At 36.8% G+C, this 22,690-nt stretch overlaps 1 protein-coding gene and 1 long non-coding RNA gene across 3 annotated transcripts in view; one reads left to right on the top strand and one right to left on the bottom strand.

The window, feature by feature from the left end:
- Positions 1-22,690, top strand: part of HCN1 (hyperpolarization activated cyclic nucleotide gated potassium channel 1) — a 186,911-nt gene that overhangs the window by 101,439 nt on the left and 62,782 nt on the right. For both annotated transcript variants that reach the window (XM_085529418.1, XM_085529419.1), the window contains one exon: positions 19,708-19,926. In XM_085529418.1, coding sequence (XP_085385544.1) covers positions 19,708-19,926 — 219 coding nt within the window. The remainder of the gene's footprint in view (positions 1-19,707; positions 19,927-22,690) is intronic.
- On the bottom strand, positions 10,079-11,411 carry LOC146754074 (uncharacterized). Its single transcript, XR_014939542.1, has 2 exons — positions 11,250-11,411; positions 10,079-10,276 (listed from the first exon to the last, which is right to left on the bottom strand). It is a non-coding gene; the product is annotated as an uncharacterized LOC146754074 (long non-coding RNA).

Genomic DNA, 22,690 nt, shown 5'->3' with positions numbered 1-22,690 from the left:
CTGTTTTCTTAGCACTGAGGTTTTTTTATGTCTTCTTTTTCTGATTATATTATCTTTGTCTTTCAAGCCATGATGTATCAGTGCCAGGCAGCTTTGTTTTCTTCTAATAATTTGAACTGTAGCAGAAACACTCTGGTTTACAGTTTCACAATCAGGCCTTACTGGTTTGCTAAACTAAAAGGATTATGATAAATATATTCATCTCCATAACTTACTGAAATTGGTGTATTCCCAGGTTCTTATTTAGAGCTCACTGGGCTAATATTGTGAGCTAATTGATATGCAGATCCTTCGGAGTTGAAAGATAAAGGTGAAAAAACATTTACAGGAAGGCCTAAACCTTTATAGAAATTTAACACTACAAAGTATTTGTGTCATCCATGTATCTTTGAATAATATCCAGATTTGGACTGCAAATTGAACAAAACTGAAATCAGTGCCTCAAAGAAGTTTCTCAGAACACAGTGCCATCAGCTTTGGAAATTAAAAACTCAAGCACTATCATAAGCCCTGTTACCTTACTTTACTGTTACTAAAAGCTCAATGTTTCATTACTTATGTTATTATTTAATGCTGACAGTGACAATTAGTTAACTAGATGTTAATGCTTAGTGCTTCTAAATTAGTACACCCCTGTTTTTAAGTGCTGATTGTAACACTGTGCTACTGTTAATAGCTTCTTAGGAGGAAGACTTCTGTAATGAATTAGTTGACTGCCTTGTGTGCTTCTGTTTCTTTCAGATAGAAAGCTGGTCTTCCTTACAGAGGATAAGAATGATGAAACAATTAGTTAGAGGAAGCATGCAAAAGCAAAATGTTGTACCTAATAGAAACTTATTTCCACACTTTTTCTTCATTATCATGAGAGCTGGTAGGAAATTACTCAGATGTGGATTCAAGGAGGGAGTTACCCATTTATCATCAAACCATAATTCCCATGTTTCTCCCTGCCAACAATCAACCCAACAACTCATGAATTTTTATTCTGTATCATATTGTGATGGGATTTGGGGTAAATTGTAAATTATGAAATATTTTATGTAATCCTTCAACTTGAAAGACTACAAAAATCTGCATGTAATATGGTTAGCTCCAATGTTACATTTGATAGACATCCCAGGAAAAATAATAGGCTTCATAATGTGTGTCGTATCCATTTCTTAAATGAAAATTGAAGTACAGCAGAAACAAAAGTTGGTTCTATTGTATTTTAGGCGCTTGCATCCACTATGTCTCTCAGAATGAATATGCAGGCAGTTATATGCACCTCACTGCCAAACACAGTTTCTCTGTTGTAAAAGAGGGCACTTCTTTTGCTTAGGAGGAACTGGATAAGGATCTTTTGTTCTGGCTCTGTAAAGGACAGTAAGTGTTTATCTGATTGTGGTGGTTTTCCAGGTTCAACTGACATATCCCTACGGAATGGTTATTTTGAAGCAGCTCTTCACAGGTGGAGTGAATCTCCAGGCATTGAACACTTGGAGTATCTGTGCCGGAGCACTTTTACCAGAATAAGTCCAGATGTAGAGAAATCCAACTGTACACCATATATCAAACTGCTCTTCATCAAATCTATTTTTTCCCCATTCCAAATCTATGTTAATGTGCACAGTGTAACTTCTTGATCTGTGTGCTTAAAGGGTGTATAAAAGATAATTGGCTTTGCACAGGCAGCATATTATTGTCAAAGGGTCATTTTCAGCCATATCAAAATCATATATTCTCAAGGGCACTAATTGTAAAGCTTTTAAGTGAGGTTTTTTTGCCATATGATATTTACACTTTTCACACATGAATGTTCTGATATCTAAAATACATCTGAACAAAAGTTCCTGCTGAGATGCAATTAGAAATCTTCTGAAATTGTGACACTTTAATAGCTTACATTTTGCATTAGAAAAGTCAAACCAAGGTACTTTGCTCTGTGTCTGAACTTTGTATGCCAGGCTCTTAAGATTTTCATCTCTGGTCCATGTAATACTTTTTATACTTTGCAGTGCTGTTTGTTGTTTTTTGTTTGTTTGTTTGTTTGTTTTTTCCTCATGCAAGAAGAACAGCAATTTTAGTATTAAAAACTTGCTGAGTATTTATTTTAAAGAGCCACTGTAAACTGCCATGCAATATTTTGTATACTGCTTTAATTTTATTTTTTTTTTCTCTTTCTCTGGATTGACATGGTTTTAAAAAATGTTCGTGACAGTCTCATGTGAACAATGTTGAAGACAGAGATGTATACTGTCAGGTCTAGTTCTTTACCACAATTAGCTAATTTTTGCACTACTGCTAATACAGTCCTGTGATGTGCTTTGAAGGAATCTCTTAGCTTCACCAAGCTAAAATATTTTCTGTCATTTGAATAAGGCCAGAAAATAGTTCCCATGTTCTCAACAGATCAGTCTTGTATCTTTTCCAGTCTACCTCATGCATCATTTCAATCTACAATGACACTGAACTTTATTTTAAGGTATAGATAGTGGAAAAACATGACACTTTGCTATTTTGAATAATGAAAGCTCCTTTGATATGCTTCCTCTCATGTATTTCCTTGTGGAGAGTTATTTTGTTCCTTTCCTCAGACTTAATTCTAAAGGTTGGACCTGAAAAATACTTACATGCATGCATACATACATATTTTTAATAAAGTATTCAGTTATTTACATTTGAGGAGGTTCCAGCAGGTGTCTGTATTGCTGAGGAAGTCTTGTGTGTTAGTTTCAATAAATTCACAAAAAGGCTGTGTTGAAATACAAACAACTCAGTAGCAGGTGTTGGGCCTTTTTTTCCCCCAGCACTGCAATCATCATGTACTTATTCCTACCTTTAATTATAGAGATGAGAAATAAAATCTGCCCTTTTAAAAAGTTAGAAAGTGTAAAGTTCAGGAAGAGAAAATATCTTTGCAAAATGAAATGAGACTAAACTCACTATCATTTTCACCCTATTTTCAATGAAACAAGAACTTCATCAGTTTTTTGTTGGAATTATGAAGCTGTTTGAAGGTTAGCTAAAACTTGTCTGTATCCATGTGCTTGGAGCTTACAAAATCTGGCTCCTATAAAAATAAAATTATTGTTGTCATTATTCATATGCTTTTCTTTCCCTCCGAAGGATGAATGATTTGATTACTTTTAATTGAGTATATAAAAGTAAAAAAGACTTCATTTGATTATAAATAAATGTGCAACGGATACAGAGAAGATTATCAGATTTTCAAATCAATTATCATTTTTCAGGTATCCAATAAATATGGAGCTTCCAGTTAGATAAAAAATTCCAGTTGTGCAAGTGTGCAAGTTAGAGTGCACTATTTGTATGTAAATACACAATATATGTAAATAGATATAAGTATATCTATTTTCATTAGACGCAAATATTGTTGTCTGAATCCAAGAACTCTTGTAACTCTCATTGTGTTCTCTATCCTGTGTAATGCTATAATCCCTATTATAGAGCAGATTATAAGTTTGCATTCTGAACATTCTTCTGTTTTCAGTAGATGCCTTTTTTTTTTTTTTTTTTGTCTCTCTCTTGGTTCTCTACTTGGTTTATTCTACCATGCAGTTGTGGTATGCTTGCATTAAAGCTACTGTACCAGAACTGAATTCACGTAGACAAATCCCCAGCCACTCTCCCAGAGCTCCTCACTGATTTCTCTGAGCCACTACCCACACTGGTAAAACAGATTATACAAACTGGTAATCAAGAGAGGTGTGAAGAGGCATCTCTGGTCATAAGAATGTAGGGACTCTCAGCAGGAGAGCTGATGGAGATGGTTTTAGATTAATAGGAGTATAATGTATTTGATAGAAAGAAAGTCACCCCTCCCTTCCTATCTGAACCACTATGTGCAGGATTTTTGGTGGTGGTGTTTTCTTGCTGACTGTACAGGGAGTCTAGGGACACTAACGTAGCTAACTTAGCTGTTAAAGTGATTAACCAAAATCAGATTATGTAAAAATTTTTATGTCTTTTTCTAATAATGTGCAAAAAGCAAAACCCAGGACAAGATGGACCACAGGTTACTGTGGATACCTGGATGTAAATAACTCTGTGAAAGGCACTGTTCCAATCATCCTCCATTGCTCAGAATTGTGAAGTTCTTCACGTTCCTCTCTCCCTCAAACATCAACCATAGCCTCCTGCGGCTGACTGCTCCCCGTGGTTCTTCCTTTGAGCTGAGTTGTCTGCCTCAGTGTTACCCATCTGAGTCAGAACATTTTCATTCTCTGTATGTAGACCGAGGGACCCAAACTCCTTTAAACTTCTCAGCAGGCAGATGTTATATTCACTCCACAAGATACTTTTGAGGATCTTCCTCTAATCAGAGCAGTATGGTTTCATTCTCTGGTGCAGAGAGAGGCTTTTCTTACTTATTATGTTACAGTTATGAAAGTATCCCATATGTTTTCCAAGCATACAGTGAAATAGTATTACTGTTATTCTATGAATAGAACAGCTGTCTCATTGAAACTACTGAGTAGTGAGAAGGCAAGCTGGCTAAGGAAAAATCAGACCCAAAGAAAGTTTCTGTTTTAGGATTGTGTTCTTCACTATATTGACTAATCTGTAGAAACAAAGTATAGAAGAATAAAACCCATTTATGACTTGTCCTCAGATCTTTACCAGTACGACTTATTCTAATTACTTCTTTAGATTATGGAAGTCTTAGTGGAGGTGGGTAATTCAAAACTAGGAATGGTATTTTTGAAATCCTATTTCCCTGATCAGCAACAAAGGGTATATTTACTTGAAAAAAGAAGCTTAATGAGGTGAAAGAAGCTATAACCCATATGCTCACAGATCATGCAAACATAATGCAATGAAACTATCTATACAAGACCAGACATGAACTGAGAGTTATGCATTAGTGTTTTTAGTGCACCTTACTTTCATATAAATAATGAAATGCCTGGATGAAGCAGTAGGAAGGTGGGCAGAGAAAAGAAAAAAAGACAGTAAGGTAAACCCTCCTTATTCTTTGTATGATAGTACTAAGGAAACATATCTAACCTCGATGTGCACGTTGTATCTCTCAAGAGATGCCAAAATCCAAGTGGAAATCTTTGGATATTTGTTTTATAGTTTATACAGCACAGCATTTTACCAATATGCTTAAGTAAGTCTTGAGAGCTACACAAGTATGTATGGCTGCATTCAAGTTAAAGATTTGGCTGCTGAGTGTGCATTCACATTGGATTTCAGGACCAACTCAGCAGCCATGTAAAGTCCAACCCACAGCCTGTCTGGCAGCTTCTCAGAGTGCTAAGAGTAGATGCCTGGGAAAGATCAAACCAAAGCAAGCACAGAGTTCCTTTTGTCATCTTATCAGCTTTAAGAAATCTGCAGCTAGAGGACTTCTAAAGCCAGAGCTGTTATGCTCATGTGCCTTCACAGTAGGCTTCATGGCCTTAGTTTGGAGTCCCTTCTACTGCACCCTACACTGAGGCTGTTTATCTGAGCATGCCCTGGAGTGTGTGGAAACAGGCTGTATGTGATGTGGGGAACAGCAGCCATGTTCACTCATTTTTGAAAGCCCAGGATACAATTTCTCATGTCTGCTGGTTTTTAAAGTGGGATACATGGCAGCTTCAGAGGTATGACATGAAACAGGTAAACAGAAGAAAACAAAGATATCTTGATGTTGGACAGAGTGAAAAGAAAGACAGCTTTCCCCAGAACTAATTTAATACACAATACAGTATTGGATATTCAAACTTAAAGATTTGTATGAGTGTTCTCTTCAGAATTTTAAGAGGGAGGGCAAAAGAGAATGTGTATTACTTTAGCCAAATCATGAATGCCCTTATTTAGAATTCAGTTTCTGAATGTCTCAAAAAGCAGACAAAATTTGTTGTTAGAGGCAAGACTGGGATGTGGAAGCTCCTTTTGTCTTGAATTATATGAGGTTATTTGGGTGTTTTGCCAGGCTGTCCAAGGTCTGTATAAGAGCTTCAAAATGGAAGAGGGTCAGTGTTACTTCCATCCCTCTCAGAGTGTAAAGGGTGAATGGTAACTCGGTACCCTGGAGTTAGGACATTCTTCTAAGATTCAGGTTAACCTCCCTTTGGTAGAAGAAGGGAATACATTTTTAGCAGTTCACTCAGTCTTATTTTTTCTAGTCAATAGATATCATTTAAAGAGAAGGCCTTACTGATGTCATCAGTCTGGACTTCAGTAAGGAGGTTGAGACTGTTCCTCACAATATCTTTCTCTTCAAATTGAAAATATGGATTTGACCGGTGGACTATTTAGTGGACAAGGAACTGGTTTCAAGGTTGTACCCAGAAAGTGGTGGCTAATGGCTCAATGTACAGATGGAGATCAGTTATGACTGGGGTCCCTCACAGGTCAGTACTGGGACCAGTGCTCTTTAATAACTTCATCAGTGACACTGACACCAAGCTGTATGTTGCAGTCAGCACACCCAAAGAATAGGATACCATCCAGATGGACTTAGATGATAGGCTTAGCAGGGAGCCCAGGAGAATATAATGAGGTTCTACAAAGCCAAGTGCAAGGTCTTGCCCCTGGGTCATGGCAAACCCCTGCTATCATACAAGTTGGAATACAAAGGGAAGGAGCTCAGCCCTGCAGGAGAGGACTCAGTGGATGGTAAAATGGACATGAACCAGCAATGTGCCCCTGCAGCCTGGAAAGCTGACTGTATCCTGGGCTGCATCAAAATGAACATCAGCAGCAGGTAGAGGGAGGTGATCCTGACCTCTCTACTGGTGGACCTCACCAGCACTGGTGAGGACTTACCTGGAGTACTGTGTTCAGATGTGGAGTCCTCAGTACAGGAGAGATGTGGACCTGTTGGAGCATGTTCAGAGGAGGACCACAAAAATGATCAAAAGGAATGGAACACCTCTCCTATGAAGACAGGCTGAGAGAGATGATAAGCCCCAGCTCTTCAGCCTGGAGAAGAGAAGGCTGTGAGCTGACCTGAAGGCAGCCTTTCAGTATTTAAAGGGCAGATGTAAGAAGGAAGGGAACAGACTCCTTAGTAGAGTCTGCTGTGTCAGGACAAAGGGCTATGGTTTCAAGCTAAAAGAGGAGAGATTTCAACTGGGTATCAAGAATTTTTTACAGAAAGTGTGGTAAAGCAGAGGAGCAGGTTTCCCAAAGAGGTGATGAATGTTGCATCCTTGGATGCATTCAAGATCATTCTGAAGCAGGCTCCAAGCAACCTGATCGAGCTGTAGGTGTCCCCATTATTGGACAGGGAGTTGGACTAGATGGTCTTTAGTCCCTTGGAACTAAAACGATAGTATGATTTTGTGATTTTGTGCTTTGGTTTCAGGTTGCTAGATCATTTTCTCTTCAGCTTATTATTTTGGTATTCCTTTCAAACACTTAGAAGTACTTGCAGTGTTAGGGCATTTGAATGTAATAGCACGTCATCAGTGAAACTGATCCAGTGATTCCATCAGTGAATTCTGACTTCTCAGAAAAAGCTGTGATGTAGATCCAGCCTTGTTACTTTGGCACCAAGACTTTTGCGTAGAGCCAAAGTAAAATCTCTGCTGCAAAACTGCTGCAAAACTGCTTTGCTTCCTGCCATCGTCATTCCATAATAAAATAATGCACAGCTATTTGTAGGACATAGTATTTGATGAAGGACTGTGATTTACCAGAAACACAGATCAGCCCTCTGGAGGTCTCAGATATTTAGTAAGTTAATTTCCTGAAGAACTGTAAACTAACCAGATGTAGCCTGAAGTCTCAAAGGTATCACTTTAGGAAGCAAATTGAAAAAGTGACAAGAACAGCGCTGCTTTCAATACCAGCTAGGAGGAAGAATGCATAAAAACTGCACCACATCTCTGCAGTAGGAGTTATAGTAGTTAAAGAAAAAAGAATATATCATAGAAGGCTAAGGAAAAAATATTTAAATTTCCCTATGTAGTACCAAGCATTGCACTGCCGTGGAAATAATCTATTCTATAAGGCACTGGAATTCATGAATCCTAGTCCTGACTCTTATGCCAAATCACCTTGATTAGTTTTTAAGCAGATTAAACCAAGTTCAGGCCTGGTGTAGACACTTTTGCCATTCTGAGTAGATTATATTAATATCTTTTAACCCACTGCGATTTGCAATGAAATATATATATATATATTAATTTTCTTAGGACATGTTTCTAAAAACACTCATAAAAAAAGAAGTATTTTGCTAGAGTTTACATTTGTATTGAGCAACAATAAAATTATTCTTAATGAAGTCAGGCTTTCTGTATTTTGAGATGTTCTTGGTGAGAGATCATTGTGATACTATGATTTTGTGCATATCTGTATATTTACCTTTCAACTTAAATATCAAATTTCCATATCCTATTCTTAATAAAAGCCTCTTCTACTACTCACTAAGTTAGTTGTTGCTTTTACTATTTTTGTATAGCTTCAAAATCCCTTTGATTCAATCTACAGTAGTAGCACTCAGAATGCTAAAAATTCATTGCAAAAGATATTTCCATTTGTCATGTATTTCGAATCAGGTGCTTCACATAATTTACCATCTAGTTTGACTAGGTCACAGAATGCAACAATGTAGTTTCTTCTGATGATTTATCTTTTCTGAATTGCTTGCAGATACTGTCAATGACAATTTTATGTTACAGTTTTTAGTAAGTGGTATCCTGTGGAGTCACGAATCAGGTTTATATCACTTCACTCCTTCAACCATCTCCCAGAATGGCTCTATATTAAGCTCACATTATCTTCCGCCTGTTCTTGACTATCAGATAACTACTGCTGAAAATTCAAAGCTTTTCTCCATGGCTGCATTATAAAAGCATTTCATAAATGGCTTGATTCAGTGCTCGAGGCTTGTTAAATAAACAGTGTTTTGCATCAGATCCACTCCCTTTCACCATCTGAAAAGAGCAGAAAAAGAGATGTTTTCACTGCATTCTGAAATTTTCAGTCTCCTGACCTTACAGGATTTTTTAATTCTTTCATTAGGCGTCCCATCTTTTTTACTCTTTTTTCCCTCTTTTTTATATTTTTAATGTTAAAATACTTATCTCTGTGATGCCTTGTTTACCCAGTTAAACAGAATCCTGTAGATGTGTTTAATTATTTTAATCAGTTATTGTGACTGCATAATAATTACTCTGTATTTACTTGCATTACAACAAATAGCCCCTTTGTGAACACTTCTGTGTCTGTTACAGTCAGTCCCTCATTTAAAGTGAGGGTTCAAAGTTTATTTCAGGATCAAAAATAGTGTGATAGGAACTTCACCAAAAATTTAGTATGTTGTGATTAACTCAAAGCTCTTCATAACATTGCCGTATTGTTTGATAATTCTGGGGGGAAAATAAACCAAAAAACAGTAGCTCTGAGAGCAAAACTCAACATGGAATGGCATGCTAATATCATCAGTCTCAAAGATAAGAATTTGTAAAAGCTTTGTTTTTTCTTGTATGCATTTTGGGTAATAACAGTTTGAAAGGAAGAAAGAAGGAATACTCTCTGGTAGTATTATTGCTACTAAAAATGATGCCACCTAACAGCTTTGAAGGCAAAGGTATACAAAAGCAGCCACAAGTGACAGGCAAAGTCTAGAGCACCCAGATGTCACCTTGCAGAAGCAACGCGTGTTCTTTGTGAGAGCTTGAAGGAGCTGGAACACAAAACCATTTGAACTGCAGACTGCTACGGTACATTCTGATCTCTCTCTTTTCAAGCGGGGAAGCTTAGACAGAATAACAGGTATATTTTGGGAAATTCTCTCATTTTTATCAGTCCCCAGATGTGTCACTGATTTGTTGGCCTGGGGGCTGCATGAACACTGGTAGGTGAAACACGACCAGGCTTGTTTTCTCTCCTGGGAGCTGAAGACAGCTTACCTGTGGCCATTTTCCTGAGACAAGCTGGCCACAAGTGAACTGCTGATCACAGGTCATCCGAGACCTATACTGTCTTCAGAAACTGTCTGTGAGAATAGCAGCCAGCCCCAGCCAAAACCACTGCTTTCTGAAAAACTGCACACAGTCAAATTAGTGTGAAAATAGTATGAGATTAGTCCTAGTAGCATTAGACATTAAGCAGGAATAGTAGACATAGCCTATGCTTTTAACAGCCTATGTTTCTTTTTTAATGTTTTCAGAACAAAAATTTGGATGTCTGCCAAATCTTGACTACAGCTTCTTTAAAAGTTTCTTATTAAAATAATCCTTTGGATTGGAATATCATTTTAATGTGAATCACGTGTTAGGAACATCCTTTTGTCTTTTGGGTTCAATTAGAATCTTTTTTTCCGTCCAGTGACCTGAAAAAAAAAAAAAAAAAAAAAAAGCATGAATCAGAGTGGACTAACACAAAGGCAAAAGAAAAAAAGAACTTTTCCCAGCAGGTTTAATTTTTTTACAATATCTGTATAGATGTAAAAATCTACAGCTATACATAGCTATACATATATATAATATATGTATTGTGTATGCATGTATGTATGTATATAGATATTATATATACATATGTATGTGTGTGTGTGTGTGTATGTGTATATAAATATATATAAAATATATATTATATGTGGGTAGATACAGATTTACAAAGAGCAGCCCTGAGCAACATGCTTCCTCAATGAGCTGCTAAGCTTATGAATGTCTACTGATATGAACCATCATTTTGAAGTCCACTGGCTTACACATGTGAAGATAATAACTCAAATATATGTGCAAGACAAAGCCGTGTGCTAAGGACAAATATTTGCTCTTGTCTTGCTTTTAATGAACTTCCAGACTGGTTCCACAAAGAAAATAATGAATCATTAACACAAAAACGTAGTCACTGGGAGATATTCATCCTGCTTGTTTTTAATGGGGACTGATGGACACTTAATTATTTCTTCTTCATTGAGATTAAAAAATAATAATCCAAAAGTGTGTTAAGCTTCTGCATTTTTGTTTGATGGGTAGCGCAAGAGACAGAGAACCGAAACATGAATAAACTTTAAAGACAGTAAAGTCACAAAAAAACTCTGAACAAAGTAAATAAGTATTTAGTCATCGCTCCTCCAGTCAAATCTTTTTTTTTTTCTTTTTCTTTTTCTTTCTTTTTTTTTTTTTTTTTTTTTTTTTTTTAATAAATTTAATGCCAAACACTTAGAAAACTGTTTTCTGCCTATATTGGTTTTGAAAGTATGTGCTGAGTCATCTGCACCATCTGTTATCTGTGCACATATCTGCAAAGACAAATGTTAAGAAGATTCTGAAGACATCTGTTTATTCCCCTGGGCTTACCAATTCAGGGCTTTTGTTGTTGTTGTTGTTTTTCTCTTTTAAATCACACAGACATAAAAAATTCCTAAAGCATATTCTTTTTCCTGGCAATTCTTGAGATTGGTAGAATAGCAGTAGGATATTTGGTCTTCCAAGTCTGATCCCACCTTCCTTTTGTTTAATAGTCCTAGGAAACAAGAGATTCTTAGCAATAAAAGCTATGTTGGTATAGATTTTGTGTGACAGTACATTCTATATTACATGAGTCTAGAAAACAAAAATAGGCGTTGCGCAGCCTTTCCCTGACTACCTTGTTTATTTGTTCTGGTATCAAAAGAACTAATTTGAAAGTAGAAATAATGTGATATTGTTTTGCTGTAAATTACTGTCCAAGATTTTAACTAACTGTCAATCCAAGGTACTGTGGAAGCTAGAGAAAATTATGCAGCTAACTGATGTACAACAATGTATGCTGTATATCCACATGGAAACACAGTGGCGGATAAATTATATGTAAGGGCCCAATTCTAGTGATGTCTGTGTAACACATGTATAACTTAGACAACATAGACAAATTACTGCTAATGGACACAACTTGCTTTCTGAAATATGAGATCAGAACCAGAATTTGAAGATGTGTAGATGCCAAATTCAAAGCAAGGGAGACTTGAAATTGATACAGCTTTTTGGCAAGTTCAGTCTAGTTCTCCCACTGGATTTACAGACACAGTATTTGATAAGAAATACATGCTGCTTTCTCTAGCTCTGTTTGAAATACTAGTTAAAAGTGCCCTAAACAAGAAAGCGTAAACATATCTTAGCATACGTCCTTGATTAGTTAAATAGTATTTTCAATTATTATTCAATCTAAGATATCTTTAAGAAGCTGTTGGAAATAACAGCTTGCAGATAAATATCTAGAAAGAATAATGTTAATACTTAGGAAAAATAATGTTAGATTCACAGAATCACAGAATGGCCCGGGTAGGAAGGGACCTCAAAGATCATGAATCTCCAACTTCCCTGCCAGGAGGTTAGGGTTTTATAATATACAAATACAGTTAAATCAAATTCCCTTTGGAAAAGATGTAGTTCTCTGAGTAATTTTGACCAGCAGTGTATTATCTCCTAGAGGTTTTAGGGGGCTTTTCTTGGAGACAGTGCTGCAAGATACTCTGCCCTTCCACATTAGCAAGGAAGCTTCATGCTGTCTTTAACCTTTAAAGCCACTTCCTGCTTTGCATTCATTTTCTGCAATTACTTTCTGTGATAATGCTAAAACCAAAGGTTTTTTAGTCTGCACAGATAGCTCCACACTAGTTAATAAAAGCTGCCAGGTGCTGAGCACTGGCATAGAACTAGGACAGGAGCTACTTACGGTGTCTATATTATTAATCTTATTTGGGTTTCAGCACAGGCTGGCCTAAAAGTGGTTCATTTCCCAAACTGCTCCCAGGTAGACCTGATAACACTTGAGAGAGTGCTACCTGGGTCCATTCCAGGTGTTCTTCTAATGGTAATTAAAGTTCCAGAGCTTCAAGACGCTTTTTAATACATTGTAATTTTCTAGTATAGTCTCGGACCATTTATCTCCTGTCAATATTTACATCTGTCTTCACTAGGTCATATCTCACTTGCTTTCAGGACAACATAAATTCAATGCTGGCTATGCATGGGTGAGTTGAATTGACTGCAAGGCAAGCTCTTGTAGGGAAAGGCTACTGTCCTACTCCTGCTGCAGCTCTGGGAGTAGAACTAGGAGTCTGAGTCAAAGGCCACTGTAGAAACCATTTCACTTTATTCCTAAGTCAATCTTTGCTTCACAGTTATAAAGTATGCCCTGTAAACTGAGAGGACTGTTTCTCTGACCCACACAGTGACAGTGATGTTACTGGAAAAAAGAACTGAGTAAAAAATTTGAAAACCAGCATTATCTGCAATAGTCTGCCTGTTAAGATTGATTTCTAAATCGGTTTATAATATAGTTCAAGTGTGTACCTGTGGGAAGATAAGCTGTGCCTTAGAGAATGACTACAGTAACAGAGTGGAATTGATTTATCTGATGACAACTAAATTTCCTCTTGGAAACCTCCATAGATTCCAGTAAAATAAACACTCTTTCTTAATACTCAGAAAAAATAATTTGCTTTTATTTTCATCCCCTGGAAGTCACCATGTAGCCTTTACTTGTTATAAACAGAGAAGTTGATATTGCAAAAAAGATATTTGTGTGAAATAATGAGACAAAGAAGAGTGCCCTGTAGTGCCAGAAGAAGCATGGAAACAGACCTCTAAAAATCAGAAGTGCCATGTGATGAATGTGTTCTTTAGGATAAAAACTGAATTAACGTATGTTCACACAAAACCATCGCAAATGATCCCTTATCACTGGTTTCATAAATCCAAAGATTTCTTAATGTCATCAAACTAGATTATGTAATCAATCCTTGGATAAACAGCTTTGCTGTTTCTCACAATTACAGTTTTTAATAGTTTTTCCAATTTAATGTCATTTCATTTAAAACATTTTAAACCGATTACTGCTAATCTGGAACCACTGATCAACTCATTGTCAACTAAGAAATTAAAAGCCCCTTTTTACTGATTGGTTGCAGAGTTTTTTCAGTTCATACAGAGGCATGTTTTTTGAAAGCTATTCATCAAAACAAAAATATTACAATTTAAGGAAACATTTGACACAAGTGTAAAAATATAAGTATTTCATAGTTGTATTAAAGAAAAGCTGGATTTGTAAACACTGGTCTATTTCACGGGATGGGCTTCATTAACTCAGGGGTATTATCTGTGAATGTGTTATATAAAAACTGCCTTGTGCAATTGCAGTTGCAAAAATGCAACTTGCAAGTGCACAAATGCTTCTTAATAAAAGTAAATGCAGGCTAATAACAGAGGAATGGTCACTTCTTACTTTCTTTCAGAAAAGGACAGCAAGTCTGAATTGGATGGTAGGAAATTCCAACCTCTTGTGTTGAAACAAATTTGGAGTTTCTTCTGCCAAGCTTTTAAGTTATACAACACAAATTAAAAGTTACTGAAATAGTTGTTGTTTTATATATATGTGTGTACATACTAACACTGATATTTCCATGATTTATTTATAGAGTTTGACATTACCAGTAACTTTTCTTTTTCAGTAGTTTCTATATCTACAGTGCACAACACAAGTAACTGCACTGAAATTTGCACCCTCCACACTGGTATTTTTTCTCATCATCCTGAAGAAAAGAACCATAGAATCATAGAATTGTAGAATTATGGAATGGCCTGAGCTTGAATAGAACTTAACGATCATCAAGTTCCAAGTCCCCTGCCACAGATCAGACTGTACTAGATCAGATTGCTCAGGGCCCCATCCTATATGGCCTTGAACACCTTCAGCAATTTGGAATCCACAACCTCTCTGGGCAGCCTGTGCCAGCCCCTCACCATCCTCTCAGTAAAAAATTTTCCCCTGACAACTAATCTAAATCTCACCTTACTTAGTTTAAAAGCTTTCCCCTTGTCCTGTCACTATCTACCCTTGTAAAAAGTTTATTTCTTTCATGTCTATAGACTCCTTTTAAATACTGGAATGTTTCAGATAGGTCTCCCAGCTGCCTTCTCCTTACTAGGCTGAACAAGACCAGCTCTGTCAGCCTGTCTTCACAGGAGAGGTGCTGATCATTTTCATGGCCCTCTTCTGCACCCACTCCAGCATCTTCACATCTTTCTTGTGGAGAGCACCCCAAGTGTGGATGCAGATGCCTTTCTAGCACTGCTGGCCCCCCGTCTTATGATGCAGCACAGAATACAGTTTACATTCTATGCTGCCAGTACACACTGTTATGTCACATCAACCTTACTTCCCAAGTAGTATTTCATGTACTTTTCACTGTACCTTTTAATCTTTTGGTAGAATGCACTGCTTGCTGTTTGCTTTTCCTTACCTCCATTTTCTTATTCTATACAGTGGTATTTTACTTAAAATAGTAATTTAAAGACTTGGAGTGAATGTCAGTCAAGAGATGAAATTCCCCAGCCAATGGATTAAATAAAAGATTTTAACATAAAAAAATATAATTTAAATGAAATAACTTCAATTACAATTGTCAGACAAACAATATGATAGAAAAGAGTCATAGACAACATGAAAATCAACATTTTTAAAAAAATTATTATTATTTAATGTTTGTAATAGCTAAAAAGCAAATTTACATGAGCAAGATCAGTTGCAGAGTGGACCCCTGAAAGAACTTAAATTCTGATCTTAATACCTCTTGAATAGAGTGGCTTTAGTAGTATTACTTGTAGTCTTAAGAACAGCTTATTTTTTTCCCAGAAAGTACTTCATTTTCCTTGATAACTGTAACTTCTAAGGGATTTGGTTTGGTTATTAATTATTTCCACCAAAAGAAGATACCAGATTCACAATACATCTTATCTTACTGGGTTGTTTTACATGGGAGTCAGGAAGCTTGAATTGAAATACCAGTACTGACACAGATGCTACTACTTGAATCTCAAACTGGAAGTGTTTGAGAGGAAGCATCTTTAGTTTTTTTCATTTTCTGATATATGTACAGAGAGAGAGACAAAAATGAAAGCAGTTTTCTTTATTATGCAGTGAAACCCAAATTTATCAAAAATGTTACTCAAAGTATTTTTGCTAACACAGACCCTAAAAAGTTATTCCTTAACAACACTTACAGCACAGAAGTTTCACCTATAAATACCGACACAGATCATATATGAAAATCTTAACTTAAAGCAAATGTAAATGTGGAAGAAGTACTAATTTGTATATTAGTATATTAGTAAATAAATATGAACTTTGTTATCTGCAATCCAAGAGTGATTAGCTTATTTCCTGGTTTGGGCATTTTTATTTTCTGTTAAGTTTATAGGCAGGGCATTTTAATAGATGAAAAGAAAGATCCATCGGTAATCTTGGCATTTAAGATGGCAAGAGAGCTAGCATGAGCTTTCTGAGGAAAAAAGAAGAAAAGAGCATTTGAGCAAAGCTTTCAAAGTGAGACACAAATGTTGGTATTTCACGAACAAATTTTGCACAGAAGTACTGCTGCTGTTTTGGAGATTTTTCTAAGTTTGCAGAATTCATATTTTTGGTCTTTTACATTATACAAAATACCAGAAAACTGATTAATCTCATTGATGTCATCCCATCTTTCTTCACCTTTTTTTTTTTTTTTTCCTTCTGAAATTATTTTCAGTTCCTTGTGGTAAATGCTGTGTATTCTACATGCCTCTGAACACAATTTGTTTTCCTGCGCAATGGATGATCAACAGCTATAACTGTTCTCATTTCATTTATTTGGCAAAGAAAACAGAAAAATCTAACCTGGACTCCTCAGGCTTTTTTGAAGCATTTTGAAGTGTCTTCTGCTCTTTTGCAATGACCCCTTTGACTATCCATATATAAAGCTGCAGCTTTGCAAACCCTCTGAGGGAACCGTCATGTTTTTCTCATCTCAAAGTCTTGGTAGAGATGGCTATGTATTAGAATAGGACCCATACAAACATCATGAAGTATAACAAGACCAACTGACAGATGCTGCACCTGGCTTGGGGCAATCCCAAACACGAAGACTGGTTGGGTGACTATTGGATAGTGAGCAGTCCTAAGGAGAAAGACGCATTGTTTGATGAAAAAACTGAACATGATAATGCAGTGTTTTATTCACCAGAACCCTCAAGTCTTTCTCCATATGGCTGCTCTCAATGAATTCTTCTCCAGTTTGTACCCTTACTGCACACGTCTAGGTATATTACATCAGTTTCTCTACCTTTCTCTACTGATGCAGCCATTCTTTCATAGGCCACCAGATAAGTCAGGCATGATCTGCATTTGGTGAAGCCATGCTGGCTGTCTCAGATCACCTCCTTGTCTTGCATGTGGCTTAATGTGTCTTCTGGGAGGATCTGTACCTTGATCTTCCCAGGAGAAGACATAAGGCTCACTGGCCTATAGTTTCCCATATGTTCTTTTCTACAATTCCTAAAACTGGAAGTGATATTTCTCTTGGGAAAATATATTTCCTACAGATTTCACATGACAGTCATGACTTTTTGAATATTATATAGATTGGCTTGCCTGCTACATCAGCCACTTTCTTCAGGACATATCATCCTGAAGATGCATATCATCAGGTTTCATATAACAGTACACATTCACTCTCACCAGGTGGTCTTGAATTTGCTCTTTGCTTACAGTGGGAGTTATCCAGCACCCTCCAAGAGGTCAGGGGATGTGAGAGATGTGAGAAGCAATGGATGCAATTAATTTGTGGAGTACCTCAGCTTTCTCTGTGTCTTTCTCCCTTCTAATTTCTCCGAGATGATATACCCTCCTTGGCCTCTCTCTCCTGACCAGTGTACCTTAGAATCCTTTATTGTTATTTTTCACATCCCTTGCCAAGTTCATTTCCATCTGCAACTTGGCTTTCCTGATCCCATCTCTGCATGTCCAGACGGCATCCCTGTATTCTGCTCAGGCCACACATCCCTGCTTCCATATCCTGTCATTTTCTGTCTTATCCCTCAGCTTAATTGGCAGGTCCTTTTTCAGTCATTGCAGTTTTCTTCTTCCCCTCCTTGATTTCTCACATATGGAGTTGGAGTGCTCTTGAGCTCTCATAAAGACATCCTTACAGATCTGGTTCAGTTCCATTTCTTTTACCCTAAAGACAGTTTCTCAGGAGTTCTTGTCCAATGGTATTTTTTAACTGGTAGTCAGGTCTTCTAAAGTTCAAGGTCCTGACTCTGCTCTTTGCCACGCCAGTATTCCTTGAGATCACAAACTCAACCTGAGCATCATCTTTACTGCCCAGACTGCCTCTCTTAACTTCTTTAATAAGGTCATTTGCATTGCAGAGCAACACCACCTCTGGCTATTTTGTCTAATACCTGGACTAGGAAGTTACTTTCAATGGACTCCAGGAGAGTCATTGATTGCTTGCAGCCCTCCATGTTGTTTTTCCAGCAGATATCAGTCATTTAAGTCCCCCATCAGGATGACAGCCTGTAATCATGATACTTCTTGTAGCTGAAGCAAGAACCTCATCAAGATACTCAACAGGGTCTTCTTGATCAGGCAGCTAGTAGCAGATCCTGACAACGAGACATCCCTTATCAGTCCAGTCCCTAATTTTAACCCACAAGCTCTCGGCCTGTTCATAACAGTTTTTTAGAGGAAGCTCTTTGCAGTCCATGCAGTTCTTAACATAGAAGGTGAATCTCCCACCCTCTTGCCCTACATATCTCTTCCAAAATGCTTGTAGCATTCAATCAGTTGTGTGATTCACCTCATGTTTCTGTGATAGCAATTAGGTCATAGTTTTCTAATTGCACAATGGCTTATATCTCCTAATATGATAGTGTGAGTCCTAGACTGTGTCAAAAGAAGTGTAGTCTTAAGTAACAACAGGATTAACATACCTGTCATAGTTTCAGCTGAGATAGCATTAATGGCCCACTGATGTTCTGTTTATGATGATGAATTATGAGAACAGTACCGGGCCAGCCTGAGCCACTGTACAGGGAAATGCTGCCACCATGATGCAGCAGCAGCAGGAAATGAGAGAGACTTAGGACATCAGCCTGAATCTGGAAAGACCACATGACATTGTGCAAAAGGACATAAAACTGTGGGGCGGCTGCCTGGGGATTTCTGGTTATGAGTGTGTCACATGAGGTGTGAGATTTGTTGCTAGCTGAGCATCAGTTGGCGAATACTGGTATTGTTGCTGTGTGTTGGTCTGCAGGTGGCGAATAATTGCATTGCGGATCTGTAGACATAGTTGTCATTCCATTTTACTTTCTGTTTACCATTTCTTTCTTAGTAAATAGTTTTAGCTCAAACTAGGTGTTGAATTTTGTTTCCAGTTTTCTCCCTCATCTCATTCTGAGGGGAGTAAGCCAATGGCTGTCTGTTTCCTAGTTGCCTGACAGGAGAAATCACAAGAAGACATTACAACAACTCAAGTTTTCTTTTCTCCTTGAGAAATCAAACAGCAGACAAGATGAAAAGTAGCTGTCAGTTAAAATGGAGAACTCAGAAAAGAAAGAAATTGGGCAAAATTGTTCCTGCATAGTAAAATTACCACCTTCTTGCTCTTGATAGGTTTGCATAGTCAGCTCTTTCAAATCTTTCTTCCATAGAACTGAAAGATAAAATTGACCTTTAGTCTCCTTGTAATTATGTTAACTCCCAGGTTTAAGAGCACAATCAAGTATTTTAAGTAGTCAGATGTATTTCATATTACTGTGCTAACTAGCATCTGGTACAATCTCTAACACTTGATCTAACAATTAATTCAGAAGGAATATCTCCTCACATACAGGGGGTATATTACCAGACCACATTTTCAGAGCCAGTAATTTATTATCCTAATATACAGGTACAAATGTGTTCTTAACTTCAGCTACTTGCTGGCTCAGTCACCTGTCTTTTTTCTTGCAGAATGATTCCTGGGGGAAACAATACTCATATGCGCTCTTCAAAGCCATGAGCCATATGCTGTGCATTGGTTATGGAGCCCGTGCCCCAGTCAGCATGTCTGATCTCTGGATAACCATGTTGAGTATGATTGTGGGGGCTACTTGTTATGCCATGTTTGTTGGTCATGCCACTGCCCTCATTCAATCTCTGGATTCTTCACGGCGACAATATCAAGAGAAGGTAACACATTTTAATGTACCATCTTAATTTTTGAAGTAGTTTGATGAAATGTTTTAAATGTGGAAAAGGTCTTATAAGTTTGCATGAAATGATCTGGTAGCATCCACATCCTGTAGTGAATATTAATGAGCACAAAGGAATTCAGGACACACTATATGTTTGCCATATTCCTGCACGAAATGCATTCTGAAGGGAGCACATGTCTCATATATATTGATTGAAATCTTGGATATGTAACTTGCTTAAATTCCATAAGAGCACATTACACCCCCATGCTACATTCTGTAGGTACTCAATCTAAGCAGCTTGAATTATGACCTTGATGTTGGTAACTTAGGCATGTTTGTACAATTCCTTGTTTGTTATTCCTTTGGATGGCAATTTGAGAATAGATTTTAACACAAGAAGATAATGATCTTTTTATAAGGACAGACACAATAAAAGTACTTTCAAATGCAGTTCCAAAAATGGAACTACCTCAGAGAAGTGCTATAAATAGGTCCTTGCTTTATAATATAAATGCTTAAACTATAATCCATGATGTCTCCAAAGACAAGAGGAATGATAGCCAAAAGATAGCAAAGGAGATAGAATTTAGTGAAGGAAAGATTCTTTATGAAACAGGAAGAAAAGTTTGTTCAGTTCTGTGTTAGATTCCTCATAGGCATGATTAGAATTAAAAAGATGTAAACGGGTGGCTACAGGGTGGGAACTTTCAGGAGTGAGCACAAATACGCACTAACTAGCTCTGTCAGTCGTACAGTAGGAGGCAAATGCAAGTGTAAGAGGTGCTTTGAGACCATATGATGAGGCGAGAATAAGGAAGAGTCCAAAACCAACATGTAAGTAGAAAGGAGTGTTTTACAGGAAGGCAAGTCAAACTGAGTGAATGGAACAGTTTACACTCAGATTTGTTAAGCTCTAGTTGCAACAAGACAACAGAATATATGCATCAGAGATTGTCAGAAGTAAGATATATGGTAACAGTCCAGTAATAGAAAAACTAGCTCATGGCTGACATATTAACATCAGAATTATTTATAACAGAATTTTGCAAGCAAGAAAGCCCACACGATGTTGCCTTGAAACATAAGTGAGGACGAATGGTTTAGGAGAGGATGAGTGATTATTAAAGCCTCTAAATATTTCAGTGTTTTTAGTGGCCACATGAAACTCCATAATCCATTTCAATTCAAAGCCATGGGGCTCATCCTGATAAGTGATTTAACCCAACTGTCTTGTTAGGGTTAGTCAGCGATGTCTGTTCTGACAGCTGACGGGAGCAATTTTATCAAAACAGGATATTTGAAGGGAGCCATGGAACATGAATATCTTAAAAGTACCTATAAAAAAGAGGCACAAAAGTAAACCCAAGAGCTAGTATAAATACAGTTTCAGTAGAGATTAGTCAGCATAAATACACACGTATACACATACGCAGGTGCAGGAAACAAGTCATTATCCTCTGACTTTCCTGGCTGCTGCATGATATCACAATGTCTTGAGCTACAGAAATACAGAACATGTGAAAATATGTTATTATATTTTAAATGATGTTAAGTAAATCATCTGAATATTTTGTGTAAATTAATCATAGAATCATAAAATCATGGACACATTAAAGTTGGAAAAGACCTTTAACATTATCTAGTCCAACCGTCTACCTTCCATCAGTATTGCTCATGAATTAAAACTTAGTCAGCAGTCTTTGTTAAACTTTGCCACAGAAATGTATAGCATTTTTCACTTCCCAAAATTTTCAACATTTTACATTCTTCTTTTTTTTTCTACTTTGTTGATACTTGACATCAGAAGCAAGAGTATAACATGGCACTGACAATTAGGAATAAAAAAAATGAGCCAGAAAGTTCATGCTTTAGAAAATGTTTCTCTGTCTTTCTGGAAGCCATTTGTATGTCAGTTATTATAGTCTAAAAGATGTCTTAATTAAAGAATATTTCTGCTGACTTCTGAAGCCCTTAAATCATATATATATTATCAACTATAACAACTGTACTGACGTGTGTATTCTCATCCACTGCTTTATCATAGCTTAATACTATATATTCTGAAATAAACTTTATAGTCTAAGAATTATAGAACCATTACTACTAGCTGCTAAAGAATATTGTATGTCTTCTCTTTACTCTGTAAGCTAGATAAGTGGGTATTTCAAAGATCAGTTTGTGCTATCTATTTTGACAGTATATTTTTCTAAAATAACACAGCTTATATTTCACTATCAGGGACTTGAGGAAAGGAAAATTAAATGTTCAGCCACAGGTTTCAGTATTTATATGTGTGTGTGTTTATATACATCTACACACAGCTCTTTTTGTCTTATGCATTGCTTTTTCTTTCTCTTGAAATTCAAAAATTGGAAAAATCATGAGAGAGGGATTTATTTAAATGAAAGTAATTACATTAAACTAAGTTTGGTGTACACAAGATTCTCTATTACTTTGCTTCATTGTAGCTTTTAAAAAATACAGAAAATAAGGAAATTAATGTGAATTGCTAGGCAACATAAAATGATACCAGAGATGAAGAAAAAGATCCTGTGGTGTTTTTTTGGTTTTTTTTGTTGTTGTTTGTTTGTTTGTTTGTTTTCTTTCATTTTTTTGACTGTTTTCTACTAAAATGGCATTTGATCTAAATAATGGAAGGAGAAGTCTCCTTGTTTTTACATTACAAGAAGATGATGGATTTGCCGAGACAGCAAATCTTCCTCCTCTAGATTCTTCCAAAGCTTAGGGCATTGAAA

Source organism: Coturnix japonica, chromosome Z, assembly GCF_054131305.1.
Source record: "Coturnix japonica strain WE chromosome Z, WE-NBRP24, whole genome shotgun sequence".
Classification (NCBI taxonomy): domain Eukaryota; kingdom Metazoa; phylum Chordata; class Aves; order Galliformes; family Phasianidae; genus Coturnix; species Coturnix japonica.
This window is presented reverse-complemented; position numbering and strand designations above follow the sequence as displayed.